General features: G+C 39.5%; 1 protein-coding gene across 6 annotated transcripts in view; it reads right to left on the bottom strand.

The window, feature by feature from the left end:
* The window catches only part of ppip5k1b (diphosphoinositol pentakisphosphate kinase 1b), a 57953-nt gene that overhangs the window by 2002 nt on the left and 38521 nt on the right, over positions 1-17430 (bottom strand). For 3 of the 6 annotated variants that reach the window (XM_042495543.1, XM_042495541.1, XM_042495540.1), the window contains 3 exons: positions 14470-14532; positions 4338-4475; positions 3127-3240 (listed from right to left, as the gene is read on the bottom strand). In XM_042495543.1, the coding sequence (XP_042351477.1) occupies positions 3127-3240; positions 4338-4475; positions 14470-14532 (315 nt within the window). The remainder of the gene's footprint in view (positions 1-3126; positions 3241-4337; positions 4476-14469; positions 14533-17430) is intronic. The other 3 variants (XM_042495545.1, XM_042495544.1, XM_042495542.1) reach the window with 1 other exon arrangement.

Below are 17430 nucleotides of genomic sequence, written 5' to 3' on the forward strand. Positions count from 1 at the left end.
TACTTTTACACTGCCTGTTTAAGGCGGGAATATCACAATGCTATGCCACCTCGCCATCCTAGTACGGCTGCAAAATGCAGGGACAGAATTGTCTCGCCTTTAAGCTGCCACAGTAGGTAGTAACAGCACTGAAACTGTGCCTGTGTAAACTGGACAGCTGGCAAGGAGCAGAGGTAGGACGGGGGAGACATTTTGTCAACGTGTAATGTGTGCAACCCTCCCCATGGGATTGAAAAAGCAGCTAGAAGAGGTTAGTATCCAACTCAACGAAGAGGAACAGCAGCCGTTAATGTTCACATATTGGGAAAATAATATGAGTATCGGGAGCTCCTTACCCTCCGAGCAGAGGAGGAGAGCAGCTACCATATCACAGAGAAGGTAAGTGATTGTTATTGCCATGTTATGCCATTGTTACTGTTTATAAAGCACTGCAGAATATCACACAATAATATAATATCACACTACAGGCTGACTCTGTAGGAAGGAATAAGTTGACACAGCAACTTTCACCTGTATTGCAGCTATATTTGACCAGGACGACGATGGTGCTGTTGATAATGGTGCACGTTTATTTGCAAATAGAGCAGGGAAGTGAGTTCCAAACACAATAGACAGACTTAAAGCTGTCCACTCGCGATCGGATCGACCAAGACACACGATATTACCAGGTGTAAACAGGCTCAGTATCTGAGTGATATAACCCCGTACTCTTGAACAGATGTCCCGTAACTGTTTGTTAGGATAGGAGAACAAACAGTGTCACACCACCAGCTGTGGTGTATTCATTCATCTATAACCTCCAGCATCCCAGCCAGTGCACCGTGTGATAAATGAGATCAGCAGAGAGATAAAAAGCCACCCAAAGTGCACACAATTTAGAGAAAATACACAAGTGGCGGATGAAAAGGGGAGATATAAGAGGAAATAAGTAAAAGATACAGATGCTTCATCAATCAACCACACTGGGAATAGGCTAAATTAAACACCTCTTCACACAGGGGGATGAAAAGAAAAAGAAAACAGATTGAAGAGAAGAGGTGTAGATTAGAAAGAAGAGGGTGACAACATTAAAAATGAGGCCTATTTTACTTCAGTTTTTTTTGATGGTGATCCCACGGGGCAGCCCACCAGACATTTACATTCTGCTGTTATTTAGCTCGTCTGACAGTTTCAGGGCTTTAACTGAAATACAGCTCATTAAGCACATTGTACTCATTTTAGGTGATGCTTTTATCCAGAAAAACTTAAAATAGCTGTAGCAGCACTAGTGAAACAATTAATTAGTGAACATTTTCTTCTAAAAAATTCCCCTTTTGTCGTGAAGCAACATGCTGGGCATACTGATCGCAGTATGTACGGCTGCATGTAAACAGGAATATTAACGGAATAATAATATTCATTAGCCATGTAAACTGCTAATTTAATTTTCCCGAATAAAGGCAAAAACCAAATATTTTGTGCATGTCAATACAGTCAGTGATAAGGCTACAAATTGCTTTGCTTTCACATATTAAAGCAACATTATGTAGCAATTTGGTTCTGTGTGCTTTGGCACCCACTGAAGGTCTCTGAGTGCAACTCCACTGTTGTAAAACCCATAGAGCTGTTGTGCCTTCCCCTCACAGACAATGTGAATTTTTTGATAAGCTGGGTGATTTGGAGCTGGCACAGATATTATGAGAGGCCAAAGAACCATGTCGAAAGACAAGGTACAGTAACCGGACCATGCTGATGTCAACAGCCCGTTGTTTGCAAACTGTTTGCATGTGGAGTATGTGTGTGGTCAAGTAAACTGTTGCCACGATGTCTGCCATCGGATTACAGCTTTCTCATGAGCAATGAGACAGATCATAATACTAAAACCTAAATGCTGGACAGTAGCGTGAACAGTTTGCAACCCTGCATTTGTTATGTTACAATGTTCTATTTATGCAGTGTTAACAGTGTACATGGCTTGTTTGAGACGAGCTAACTGGCTCCTTTTTAGCTGAAGGCTGATGTGTAACACAGTGCTGCAAAGCTGGACACGCTTCTTGGGAGAGACATGCGGCATGCTGGCCAATTTACCAAAAAAAACCCAGTCACCTGCTTTCAGGTGACTGGGGCGCACTGTGAGAGAGGGATAGATGCTATTTTAACTGTTGAAAGTTAGTTTAGTATAAGATTGACTTTCAATTTATATGGAAAAGCTACTTAACGCTGTTTAAAAGCTTTTGGCGCTTTGAACTGTTCAATGAGCCTGATGACTAAATTAAAACTATAATTGATCATATGTTTATGGTCTAAGTGCACTATTAACTTACATAATCACAGGTCTTTTATATCTTTTCTGATTATCTTGCAGTCGCCAGCCTCTACAACACTGCAGTATACACTGTGATCAACTTATTTTTCCTCAAAGAAATGTTTATATTTATAAAAAATATTATGAACAGGCTAATAAATACAGAAAGTAGGCAGCAGTTAGCAGCTGTAGTTCAAGGAGACATGCTTTTTCAGCTGATGTTACAGACCTATAACCTGTTTGTCACGATGCAGTTAGTATCTGTATCCACAAAGTCGCTGGAGATGAATGAAGCCCATCAGGTCACATTTGCCACTATCTACAGTATGTGAAGGTCATGCTGAATGTGTTGGGGGCCTTTTCATCTAAAACCAGGTTTTGCTGAGCGTGCACTCTACTTCTCATTCATGCAGTTATTCATTTTCACACAGGAGCTCTACAGGAAGGTCTGAGGATTAAAAGCCTCGTTCAAGGTAGAATCTGAAACTGATAGCCACTAAGCAGTGACTGCAGCGTATGAATGAAAAATGATTTTGACCACTTAAGTGATCCTTGAGAGGTACATTTATATTTTACCAGCCAGAATGGAGCTTTAAGACCTGAGTTGTTCCAGTCGATCTCCTGTTTTTCCATTTAATGCTTTTAAATAGAATCCACAAAAAAACCATTACACTGTGTATAGTGATCAAAATGTATCCTAAAAGATAAGGCATTGTTTCCTTCCATTGTAGTAACAGTTTGTCTTTAAGGTGCAAATCCCCATCACTATGTTTATTTGCAGACATGTCAGAAAGATAACAGTACATATTTCAAAATGCCATAAAATCATTCAAAAGACTCACGCCACAGAGGCTGGCTTGGCGGCCGAAGAGATGTTTCAGATCCAGAGGAGGACAGCGGCTGCTGAGGACTGTACAGAGACGTCTGGCTCTGAGAGTCAAACAGGCTGGAGAGCACTGGAGCCGAATCAGAAAAATACATTAAGATCATTGTGAAAATGACAGCTGAGTGTTCAAAGGTGTTGAGTTGGCTCTACTCTGGTTTATGTGCCTGTTTGAATCCACATCAGATCAACGTCACGTGTGTGGCGTTTTGGCCAACCACTACGGCTCTTTTCATGAGACCCGCATCTTTTTTGTTGTCGTTTCTTTTTCTTTGCTTTGACAGCAGGATTAAGGAAAAACCTATTCATGAAACTTGGTGGGCCAAAGAGAACCCATACAATTTGGCAGAATATTTGAAGCATGAGGTAGATGTATTCATTATTTTTCCCTTTTTGTTGACATTGCTTTATAGAGCCTTTGGCCTTTGCGAGTCTGCACCTTCTGAGTGTTTTTTGTTTTAATTTGTTTTTATCTTCAGTTTGGTCTTTAGTGCATGAATCAAATGATCGGTAGGATTCAGGCCAGGTGTCTGACTTGACTTGAGTCAAGACAATCCCAAAGTTTGTCTAAAAAATTGGTTCCTTTGTCTTTGTACGTATTAAGAGGACTGATGTCCGTCAATATTGTCCTAAAGTATGCAGAGCTGATTGTTCACCCAGTCTGGATGTTAAAACCCTTTAACACAATCAAGAGTGAAAGTCTGCAGTTTAACTTCAAAATTACTTTTCTTTTCAAATGCAGAGTGCTGGAATACAGAGCCAACACATGTCTCACTGTACAAATAAAAAAACTTATTAAAATGCACTTAATGTGTGAATGTTTTAAGCACATTGTTTTGGCAAAACAGCTCCCGTTCACAGGATTAAAACATATATTTTTACAAACACTATAATAACATAATTACATTTTTCAAACCTGTCTAGGACTAGCCAAAGTACTTCTGTTCATTTAACTAAACTGAATATATTCCAGCCCAGGCACCTTGGCATGAAAATGGCTTGAACACATAACAACCTTTTATGGCATACTTCATGCGCTTAAAATATTTGCTGCAGTAGAGCTTTTCTTCTCCCCAAATCAAGCTTTTTTTCTACACTTCATACTCAGTGGAGAACAAAACAAAACAAAGACGACATAGCCATTGTTGCTGCTTCAGTACACAGGCGTACCTTTCATGGTCTTGGCGTGGGCGTCGCTGCTGCTCTCACACACCTTGTTGAGGAACTCATCCACCTGCTTCAGAGAGAGGGAGTTGTGCAGCGTTTCCAGTGGGTAGATAGAGGGCACCATGGAGCAGCCTTCGAAGCCTGCAGCACAGACGAGAGAGAGGAACACAGCCGGTCGTACCACTTTGCCATCCAACGCAAGAGGAGGAGCGCTGACACTACAGCTCTCTGTGCATGTTGATTGCTCTGCTCATTCTCTCAAAGCCATATATTGACAAGCAGGACATCAGCAGCCGTTTGTTTTTTTTGTTAAGAAGCTGCACAGACTTTTTTAGGCTACTGTAAACTCAAATTAGTGGTTTGCTACCTTCTACAGTGGCTGGTACAGTTAACCCACTGCCTGGCCCCCGACAGTAGCTGCAGTGCATATACTTACCAGCCACTGTAGAAGGTAGCATCATCATCATCTCAAACATTATTTGACTGACTAAAATGACTGGTGTTAATTTCCCTCTTTGGTTAGTAAGACTTTATGAACCAAACTGGTTATTCTCATCATTTCTGTCATATAAGAGGATTGGATCAATATACTCTTATTTCACAACATGAAAAAGCAGTCATCAACCTAAAAGTAAGTTAAAGTTTTTTTAAGTCAAGCTTGTGACCTGTATGGAAAGTGATGTTGGATTTGGTATGCTTGTGTGTTCACTGGACGTCATAATCTCCATCATTAATCAATCAAATAATTTAGGAGTCACATGAACATATTATTTCAGTGAAATGTTAGTTCCATCAATTTGTCAATTCCATCAAAATTCCTAAAAAACAAACCCATAGAGAATAAGTACACAGTCAGTCAATAATGGCTGTCAACTTAAAGTTATAATTCATCAGTATAAAGAAGGCCCACACATAAGACTAGGCTGTCTCTGCAGTAGAAAGACTCAAATACTTTTGAAATGGTGCTACATGACCAGAGAAAATAGAATAAAAAGGTGCTTTAGTTCAAAAGGTAGCAAACCTACAACTACCAGAATGCTACGTGCATGATCAGACCAGTTAGCACTACAACGCACTGTCACACCTGACCAATAACGTCACCTGTGATGTAATAGTTATGTAAGATGTAAGAGTTAACCGTCCAAAAACAATATGGCAGCCGGCTGGCAGAAACCAGTAAGCTGAGGTGAGAAACAGGCAACGCAGTAACAGAATCATGGTTTATAATTGATCGGCCCTGCTTAGTTCTGTCATTTGATCTCAGTTTTTCCAGCCTTCGTTTTCACAAAATAAGAAACAGTTAGTATGGCACCCACTTCCTGTTCACAAACTTGCTATTACAGCTAAACAGTGCCTAAAAAAAGTTCCTGAAGACATTTTAGTTGAGAAATAGGCAACACAGTGGCACAATCTTAGCATTTATTTGATCAGCACTGCCTGGTTTTACAGTCTGATCAGTTTGTTCTGAGTTTGACAGAAAATCTGTAGTAACAGCCCAAGATTCAGCAAAAATCAGGCAGATGATGCAAAACAAGGCAAATTTGAGAGGACACATGAGCAGGGAGAACTGGGCACTGGTAAGATGAAGGTGAATTTACCGTTGTTAATTTACACATGTATGAGCCACATAGTTATGATACAAAGCTAGTTGAAAATTAGCAAAACTGAATCAACTTTAATAATTAGTAGATTAAAGGTGAATAAACAACAACCCTGTTTTCCTAAAAAGCTGGATTCAATATTAAGAGTTGTTTGTGTTGTACTGTGCATGACTTATATGTTCATGTATGAACATATTTATCTTCATCTTGCCTGGAGTCATATTTTAAATTTCTTTTTCCTAATTTTAGTCAGTATGGATACATACAGACTTATACCAGCCAGATACATGCATGTGCTAAGAAAACCTAAGGTATGATCGCAAACACTATTGTGCTATAGCAGCGCAGCCCTATAAGGAGCTTCATGATGAAGGGATACCATGAAACAGAAAAAAGGGAATGGACGGAGGTTGAAGCAGCACATCCACTTCCCCAGAGAATGTGCTGGTCAGCCTTGCAGTTCTCCATGACTAATGTGCTATGACTACCGATTTTTTCCAGGGCTACTATACAACAACTTGTTAAAATGAACAACACAAGCGGAACGAACTGCAGTTAGCACTTAATAGATGGGAACCGTTTGAGGCCTTGAGGGGCCAAGATATGAATTTCCCCTTGTTGATCATTTTAAAGTTTTGTGGAGTTGCTCTAAGTTAATGTATCCCGTGGGATCATTAATGTGCAGAACACAACTCAAAACCTTTTATGGACATCAAGAAAGTTATGCATCATTTGAAGGTTATCAAAGTCATTTTATATCTCTGCATGACATTTCTTTGTAGACCTTTGGCCAATCATCTCATATCCACCACAACACAAAGAAAAACAAGACTGCAAAAATAACATACAGCCAATTTAAAACCTGTTTAATACTGCATTTGGTCATTTATCGTTCGTCACTGGAGGTTGGCCAAAGCAGATTTATTAATCACACCAAAACGAGATCGCTGTTCAGCATGAAACCGCGCCTTTCGCCTGCTTTAATCTGTTTCGCATCCAAGTCGTGCTCATGGAGAAGTCTTATTCTGAAATTTGCAGACTTTTTCAAATTGTCAGCATCAGCTAAATATTCAGTCATGACGCTGACAGTCTTTTACATCAGGGTAAGATGTACTTTCTGTATTCCAGCACAACAGACTATTACCGGCGCTCCTGTTGCCAATTCTCACTCACATTTCCACTATTTTCTGCAACAAGTCCCCTCCTCTAAGATTTTTAGAATGACACTTCTCATTAGCAAGACTTGGGAGACAAAACAGACCAAAACATGGGAAAAGGTACTTTTCTCCTTTCTTCACAGGGTCCTCTCTGTAATGTTGTAAGACACTCATAATAGCAATTTATAGAAGAGCTGTGGTCATAAATGTCCACTTATTGGAAAAACAATGAAATTCAGATGCTCCTTACCCACCGAGCAGAGCACAAGATCAGTCATCATGTAACCGAGACAGTAAATGATTGTTATTGCCATGTAATGCCACTGATATTGTTCATAAAAGCGCTGCTGACACATATGCAAAATGTCACACTAAAGGGCAATGCTGTTGTGGTAAATGTCCCGCCCGCCATGCCCCTTCTGGTTCCACGATGCTGGCATGCTATCTAAAGTCACACACTGGAGCGGTATGATGCCATCTGTGTTTGGTTCCCTGTAATAATGCAAAGGCAGCATAAAAAGAGGACTCTATAGCTATATCTCTGTGTAAAAAAGGCTTAAGTCTGTCAGTGGCAAAAACATGCATTTTAGTGGGTGTAAGCTGACAGTGCACTCCTTCCCCAAGTGAACCGGTTGCAAGTACACTGCAACCGGTACATATAGTGCTGCCTGCTGTAGCATACTCTCTCAATATTGGAACAATTTAAAAAAATGTTGTTGCCACAAGTCACTGAAGCACAAAAAGAAGGAAAAATAGGTTACAGAGCCTCAAGAAAAAATGTTTAATTGTTCTAGATTACTATCATTTTTTCACATGTTTAGATTTACCGGGTCTGTTGTTACTGTACTCTGTCTAATAAAGCTGTGAGCTGGACTGCAAAGGAATTACATAAGATGGCATTTATCATCCTCCTCCCCCTCTTACTCCCAATCTTTGCTGCAGCCCCCCCATATGTATCTCAAATTCAGCTCACATACCAGATGCAGTGGGAGCAGAACACACAGATGCTACACTGCACCATTCACTCAACCATCCACCAACACAGGTGAACACAGGGGGACACGCAAGAGAGGAAAGCGTTTTTTCAAAAAGAACTTCAGTCATTAAACTCAGTGTGACGAAGCCAAATGAATCTCAATTGGCCTGAAGCCAATAAAAACATCTGTAACGTATTACAGTTGTCTCTTCTGAATGCAAAAGAATGATTGTGCAGCTCCGTTAAGGTGACATAACGCGCCAAGATGTGCTCCAGAAACACTTTACAAAATCAGCAGTTTGTGAACAGGCCACTGCTTAATTAGCCAATTAAAATGAAGAATGAGATGATGACCCAAATCTTTCAACAGGCGCTAAAATATCTGCCACCTGGCCAGGAAACATACTTTGGAGGTGCTTGGGGAGACACAGCACTGCCAAGTCATGACCTCCGGGTGCAAAAGCTAAATTGGTGCCACCAACAGCTGACTCTCCTCTACAGACTGAGCTTGTTATTGAACAAATGCCCAGTTTTGAGGGCATTTTCTCCATAACCACTGAGGATGCTCCTCAGGATGGAGCATGCACACAATGCATTTAGACAAGCCCGAAACTCTTTCACAGAAGAGTTTGTTTGGCTGGTCATTAAGTGTCCACCCAGCATGCATGTAGAGCAATACGTCCTCCTTAAGTTTGCAATGTTATACTACAGCTTTTTATAGTTCCATAAAGGGTGAAATACAGGTCCAATTATGAACAAGGAAGGACTTGGGAAAAAACAGACTTTAGGACTTAAAGACACAGTGAAATTAAACATTTTAATCCCTTGTTCATATAATCGCTGAATTATCACAATTAAAGGCAAAAATTTAATTTCCAATAAATCATGTTTGATTGAAAACCCCTCTTTTCTCTTTCAGTAAAACTTTAAGGATATTTTTGATGTCCGATCCTGAGCTGGGCGGTGTTTACATAAGTAAATGTATCCCAGTGTTTTATTTTATACTGCCGGAAAATACTTATCACATTAGCTGAGGGTAGAGGGGATTTAGACACATATTTGTACACGGTTGCAGATGCTGATTTACATTTTACTTTTTTTGTCTTTTTTATATGGACCCTGAGTCTGGAATAAAGGATTGATTGATTGATTTCATGAAACGATTCCTATTGCTCCTGTAGGTGGGGGAAAATGTAGCATCTTGACATTTATCTTATAAATCAATATTGTCAATAAAATTGCTTGATTAAACAACTGATAACTGTTAACAAGTGGAATGCAGACACAGAGTACCTACATAAAGATTGTATCTAAATAGTTAAGAGGTCACTGAGAAATTACATCAAAACCAAAACTTGTTAGAATTGTCCTGGTTTCCGCTACTAAATACATATAGGGGACATAGTGTAGCCATCCAATGTGATTTTGAACGATTTATATTGTGTGAAACTGCCCTTTTGCTCTTGGTTTGAAGATAGTTGTGGCAAACAAAGCAAATTTTCTACTTAATATTTTCTTATTTATTGTTTTTATCTCATGTCACCTAATGTAACCCAACAAAGTTTTTTAGTGCATGAATATTCTTAAATGTAAGTGAAGACAAATTTCCAAGTGAGTGGACAATAAAGATGTACAATAAAAATGCATTGGGATGGATTCTATTCTATATTCATCAATTTATTTTTTAATTCAATTAACGTGAAAGAATAAAAAAGAAAAAAGAAAAACAAACTAAAATCATGAACAGAAGACTATAATGTGTAAATAGTACATGGCCACAGTGCAACTCTAGGTAGCTAAAACTGACTGTTTGTGATGGGCCACACGTGTGTGTTAAGATCTCAGTTGGGAAAAAAGGTTTACATTCACAGACTAGACATATCGTCACACTGTTGTATGCCCCCGCGCACCAGTCAAGTTTCACTTACAGTTAACATCCATGTCTGTGATAACATGGATGCTTCACACACAGAAGATCTATACAATCAGCACAGTTTCAAGGTGGTTCTTTAGGGTTCTTGAGTTAGTGGATAATGCCTCTAGCCTTGGCTACCCACGGCGTGGAGCCATAAAAATTTTGTTGAGGTCTTATTTATTAATTTCTCCCTCATTTCCCTCCACCGGATCTAACAACACAGGAGAAGAAGCTTAAGAACTGCAGTGAACTGGAGTCTCTCCTGTTTTGTGGAGAGTTTGGGAAACACATCCTATTTATTGAATAGCCTATTTTTGTACAAACCACTTAAAAGTTAATTGTTACTATATCCAACTTTTTGTTTATACACTTAGTCCCACTTCTTTTCCTTTTTACTTTTTCCGTAGTCACATTTATATTGTTTTTTCCCCCTGAGCCTGATCGGGGAATGTAATGGAGAGATTTACCTGTAGGCCGGCAGTCCTCTACAGCACTGCTTCACTAATACACACCTAAAGCTGACACTACCCACAAATTTAGTTTCACTCAGAACTAAGTAACAATACTGAAGATTAAGGCTAATTTCACTGTGACTTTAAGTGCTGTATGCAGAAGATAATGGACAATTCCTGCTTTCAAAGCAAGTGCTGCATCCTCTGCCAAACAAGTTAAATAACAGAAAAATATAACATGTTTGCAGTTGGACATGAAATGGAGCAGGGCTGCAGATGCGAGAGGAAGGGAAAATAGATGAATGCAAAGGTGGAAATAAAGAAAAAAAAACTGAAGCACTGAACAGTAAACGCAAAGCTCAACTGGCATAACAACGTCCCTTTTGCCCAAACATTGGCTGAACAAGGCAAGAGGGAGGAAGAGGCGGCGACAGGAAGTGACAAGGGTCTACAGAGGCTGACCGTGAAGGGATTCTGGGAGCTCCTGACCAGACATCAGCCAGCTCTTGAGGAGGCGGAGGTGGTAGGGACAGTGGTGCAGGTGGTGGGCTAAGGCCCCATCCACAACCAGAGGGGCAAACCCTTGCAGGGCTGGCTCAGCGGGAAGCCCCCCCAGCAGCTGGACTACACGGAGCTCGTCTGAGGGCTCTGAGGAACAAGAGGCAGAGCAGGGAGAGAGGAAGAGAAAGTATAGTGGAGCAGAGGGAGGAGGAGTGATAGGAGCTGTGCAAGTGTACATCTGTGCAAAACAGAGCTAAAAAAAAAGCAGTGTGACTTCAGGACGGTGGATTGTATTTGTAGAGCTGAGAAACTAATCATCGGAAGTTCAAACTGTTTCAGTCTAACTTACTTTGTTGATCCTCGTCTTGACCGTATAGTTATGAGTGAAGTTGACCAACTATGCCTAAGCACAACAATATGCCTCGACCACAGACAACTGACACAATCATTTCCATTTGAAAGGAATCAATGCATCGGAGACACAAAGCTGCTTCACAAACACGTGAACCAGTGGGTCAAAGAGTCATCGATAAAACTGTTCGAGCAAACCAACTTCAAAACGCAGTCCTGAAAAAAACTGTCTACTGATAACTGTGTATGGAGATGAAATAGAAAACTTGAGTTGAAAGTTGAGATTTGTTGCTCGAACCATGGCTTTGTGGCAGAGATGGACTACCAGCTGTGCAAATTGGGAAATTTCCCTGGAGACCCAAACTCTGTCAGGAGGCTCATGGTCCATAAATGTTCTTTACCATATAATTTGTGGCAATCGGTTGCTAATTTTATTGTTAAAACTGTACACACCACTAAAGCGCACTGTCGCTTGAAATGCCAGATGCCTTAAATATATGATAACAAATTATTTTTTAGACTTTGGGGCAGCAGAAACAAACAGCCATCATCAACATATCATCAACTTTTCAGTTGATACTGTTAACTTGTTAGCAAGCAGTTGCTTATTCACACATCCAGGAGTTACAGAGAAATATTAGCACTTATTTAGGAGTAATGTTTGTGGCCATCTGATAAATATAAGTCTAATATTTGCTCTCTTTTAGCTTTTTTTGGTCTCTAACAATTCCTGAGTTAAGTATCTGCTCTTTACCAAGGTGCTAACTGTGTCTGTTGTTTGGTGTAGAACATGCAGCATGAAGAGCGTTTTTAGATCTTTTTTTTGTTTGTTTTTGCTTGAAAACAGGATTAAGAATCTTTTGGACACTAAATGCTCACATTCGGTTTCCGAACATTGTTAACTGGCTGTTTGTTTTGAGTTGGTTGCCTGCTGCTTGTGTTTGAATTTTTAATGCTGTTTGTTTTAAATGTTGCTGTTGTGGTTTTACTCTACTTGTTCTTTTATGTGAAATTCTGTGTGCTGCTATCTTGGACAGGACTCCCTTGGAAAAGAGATTCTGAATCTCAATGGGACTATTCCTGGTTAAATAAAGGTCAAATAAAAAAAAAAAAAAAAAAATAGCTGCCTGTTGCAACAGAGATCAACGCCATCATGTCAGACAGATAAATCATGAACAAAAAAAACCCTGCAAAGCTCCTTGAAACTGAGGTGAGCTGCAGATTCTAGTGATAATAAAAAACTTTACATTTATTTCTCTCCCGTCAGTGTCTATATTGGCTGCACAAATGTCAACAGAATGTCTGTGTTCAGGTTCTATTTTTATCAACAGATAATAATGAGGCGCTTCACTTCAAAACACTGTATTGATTTGTGAACATGCGACTGATTTATGACTGAATCTAAAACAAAATAAACTGAAAATGCTGTTAAAGGTCTTGTATATCAAGCCAAACCTTACAGAGAGAAATACCCTTATTAGTATTACACGGTAGGTTTTACTTCCAAAACCATAATTCTACAAAATTTAAGGTCTTGAAATGAAAATACTGAGCCAAATCCAAGCACATACGTACTCCACACACACACACACACACACACACACACACACACACACACACACACACACACACACACACACACACACACACACACACACACACACACACACACACACACACACACACAAAAACACACTCATCACTGTGGTTCCATTGGCTTCTCCAAATACTTGTCAACACTGTATCAGATTTCTGAAATACACTGACTCTGCCTGGCTTTCTAAAATCACCGTGTCAGACGATCCTGATGCTCAGATGACATGTAATTTCACCTGCTGAAGTACAGAGAGCGCTCATCATGCTGCCAAGTTAATGAAAACATAACATTTAAGATTGTAAACTCCAAAACTGGAAATTGAGGTCCAAAGTTATGAATAAATCCAGTTTAACACAGTACTCCAGGAATGGAATGATTTGATTTGATCATTGCTAACTGATTGTAGTGAATTTCTATTATCTGGATAATCGTAAATATTGTGCCCAGTAGGACCAAAAAAGACTGCGTAACAAACAATAAAAGAAACTTTGAAAAAACAGGCTGCATACGTAGCAACCACAAAAAATGCAAAATCTTAATAAAGACTCAGCATATTTTATATCGAAAAAAACATGATACCGTTTCAGATAGTTTAAAAGCCTGGCTTTTTAAGGATGTATTTCACTAAAAAGGATGTTTACCAAAAAAGTGACACTAATAATATTTGTTTTTTTAACTAAAGTAAAGTGACTCTGATAGTTTTTTGGTGCCATTTCAAAAAAGTTGTAAGTATAATTTGATTATTTTCAGAATAATATACTGAATTCCAATTATTTTAGCCAGGATAGTGATTTTTTTATCATCCCATTCCTTAATGACTCCCATGTGTTTTTCTTTTGTTAGGTGGTTAAGAACAACTCTGTGATTCCAACAAATAAATGAAGGAACAAAATCACACACTTACATGTCTTGCGGTCTGATTTTGTGAAAAGCTCCTCATTCACGTGTTGGAAAGAGACTAAACATCCCCAGAAAAATTTTTTAGTCATTGATTGCAGTTGGTTTAACTTCTCACCCTCCTGCAGTGATGTAGAGGTTAACTTCATGGTGTGTCAGTACACGTGGCATCACTGTTGAGTGCAGTTATAAGTGTAATCAGTCTGACCACACCAATCAGTGATGCTGCCAGAAGTATATTTTATTTTTTATAGCCAAAAATAAGAAATGATTTGAAATTACTAAAAGAAAAAAGGTGAAGGTGACGATTTTTTATGATGTGTGCACAGATTATTTGCACGTGGACATATATCTGAGACAGAAGATATATTCCACATACATCCATCCTGCAAAGAAACAGCAGGATCTGAAAGGCAGATGGAACAAGTGCAGGCAGAGCAGGTGGTGTTAGAGGTGAGGGCCGAAAACAACACAAGGTACAGCAAACACCGAGGGTGTGTGGTGACACAGAAACTCTTAAAAAATGTGTTTGGTTTTAATCTTGAAGACGTTCAATGTAATTAACGCAGCCAAACGTCAAACTCCCAAAAAAAGAAAACAAAGGAAGTGTTTTCCCACAAAAAAAGATCATGCAAGATCACAAGAAAAACTGTGTCGATGAAATAAACTTGAATAAAAGCAGACATACCATTAGTCGGATGCCTGGCAAACGACACAGAAAATCTCTTTACTGGCGGCATAGAGAACAGCTCTGAGGAGATAAGAAAGGTAACTGGTATTACTGGGACTGCTGGTACCTGTGTCTGCCTGTTTGCCAGTGATGTTTTTACATGAGGAAAAAAAAGAGGAGAGAAAAACAGAGTGAGAGAGAGAGTTGGCCTTTCGATTCTTCAACATCTGTCTGCCAACCAACATGCGTGAAATTCGGGGTCATCTCTGAATAAACAAAGAGGAGACAGTGAGAGGAGAGGCTGAGGAGTGGATGGAGTAAATGATGGACAGTTTGGCCAGATAGTAAACATGCAGGAGGAATGATGCTGGACTTTAAAATAAAGGGAATTATAAACATATATAATGTTCATGTCACATAAACTATGACAGGAAACAATCTAAATCCAACCATTTTCTTCCTTACCTTGGCTGCTGATTAGTTCAACATTTTGGGAAACACACTTATTGACTATTTTGCCGAGAAGTGAGAGGACTGATAACACTCTCATGTCTGAATGCTAAAAATGAAGCTACAACAGCATGTTAGTTTAGCTTAAACTAACGTCAGGGGAAAACAGCTTGTGCACTTCTGTCCAAACTAAATCTGGCTACTTGTACCCCTAAAGATTACTAACTTACACTTTATTTCTTTTTTAATCTACACAAAAAGTATATTCACAGTTATGTTCACTTTCTTTCAGCTCTGATTTTTGGCCCTTAAGGGAAATATTGTCTCTTCTGCTGCTAAATGTTCCATTTTTTTCACCAGCTGGGGGTCAACTTTGTTTTGGTGCTCATAGAGTTCAGTGGGTTTTTAGAGCTCTTTCACTGATAAATGATGCCTGCTGTGACTGAAAATGATGCTATGAGAGCAGTGAAAGTGAACCAAAAAAGTAAAACAATTGCCTAAAAGACGTTATAATCCTCAGTAAAGGTAAGTGGAACTGCAGAGTTGGATGACAATTTCCTCTCGGTTCTTCACAAAGGCCTAGTGCACAAGTACATGGGTACTTCTTTTCCTCCTATGTTCTACAAGTAAATAAACAAATGTATCAAAATAAATGAAAATCTCTGTCACACATTAAAAACTTCTCTCTCCAAATGTAAAGGCAAGAACACATTTAAATCACTGTCAAGAGCATGCCAAACCCACAGATGGCATTGTCACCGTAACCCTAAAGTCACACAAAGAGGATGATTTTGGCCGATCTGAAGTATGGAAAAAAAAACAGAAGGCTACCTGGAGCAGTGACCTCTGTAGCTCATTTTGACGACACTGATCCTCAATACAGTGGAACAGTAACTGTAAAAAATGCTTTGTCATGTTAGCAAGGTTAGAGCAAGCACTATTTTTGGTCAAGTCCGCCACTGCACAAATGTCACCTGATGGCTCACAAAGGAGATAACAGCGCGCACTTTCAAGCCAAAAAGTTAGTTTTCCCTGCCTGGCCTGAAAATCTTCACCCTGGGCAGAGTTTTACAAAGTGTCTGTTGTCAGTGACCTAATTCGAAGTTTGCTGGTGGAAAAAAAGCCAAAACACGTAGAAAAAAAGCTACATTTTCAAAAGTACCCATATACGTGTGAACTAGGCCACAGGCTGTGTATAAAGATGGCTGATGAGTCTCCATTTCCTCCCACTGTACAAAAACAACAAATAAAATAAAGTAAAATAAAAACCCTGGATACAGCAGCTGCCATTCTGAGCTGGTGATGTCATTTGGAGCCGGGGACTATGAAACTGTACAAAACTAACCGGAGGGTGAAGCTGTGGTATTGTGTTCCCGCCAATGCACTATCATCGTCATAGCTGCCAATCATGATGTCAAACCCCCTTTAATAACATCAAATAACTAATTTAAACCAAACTTAACAACTGAACAAACATTAGATTGATAAGAAAAGGCAGAAACCATCTTTGGGAAAAATGTTTTGGACGTGTACTTTTGTTAGTTCGGCCCATGTCCAATCCACTAACGTGGAGGTGGGTGAGTTTTATAACCTATACTATGGCTAGCCACCAGGGGGCGATCGAGATGTTTTGCCTTGACTTCTCGGGAGCTGGCGGGTTATGAGATCCATCGTGAATATAAAATATTGATTATAACTGCTTTAAAGTAATGGATATATGTATGAAACAAAGTCGAAATAGTAGCAAAGCAACCTAATGACCAAAAAAACAAACCTCATATTCAAGGTTGGTCTCTTTTCCAGTATCACTAAATGATTGTAAGAATATCCACTTATATGTAATTAACAGTGCTAAAATGTGTTTGAAATCAAATCAAAAAGAACTCTAGTACAGGTTAATCTCATCTGACAGGGCTGTGGGGCATATAGGACTATAAAGGTTGCACTAAGGTCTTAATTCAAACACTTCTTTTCACATTTTTAGTAAAAACGATATGTTGTCCTGATGCAGCCCTTGCTTCCCATAAATGAACATCAAGGATGTCAGTCCAAACCCTCACCTTGCCTCACAGAGAGCATAACAAGATGTAACAGAATTGAGAGCAAAGCATCTCTTTGCTCGTGGCAGTGAGGAGCCTCGCAGTCAGAGTGACACCCGGTGGATACATCGAACAGCTCAGTTTCCTGCGTTTAAAGCCCACAGTGGGAAAAAATATCCCTGCAGCTTGTGCAGATCTGTACGCATCCGCATAACTAGCTGTTAAAATTATCTGCTGCTGATTTAATCCGAGGATGTGACCCATTTATCTTTAGTATTATTCAAATGTGTGTTACTAAAACAGCTACGACCATAAGAATGTTATCTAATCCATATGTCTGGGATAATAAAACCCGCTATAAGGACCCCTGGTGGCTGTTTCAACAGCTTGAGTGTACTCACCACTACCAACGTGAGACTGAGGGAAAAGACTGGGGATTATTTAAAGGTGGATTATTGGGTCTGTTCCAAATAACAGGCTGAGTTTCTTA

Source organism: Plectropomus leopardus, chromosome 11 (assembly GCF_008729295.1).
Source record: "Plectropomus leopardus isolate mb chromosome 11, YSFRI_Pleo_2.0, whole genome shotgun sequence".
NCBI lineage: Eukaryota > Metazoa > Chordata > Actinopteri > Perciformes > Serranidae > Plectropomus > Plectropomus leopardus.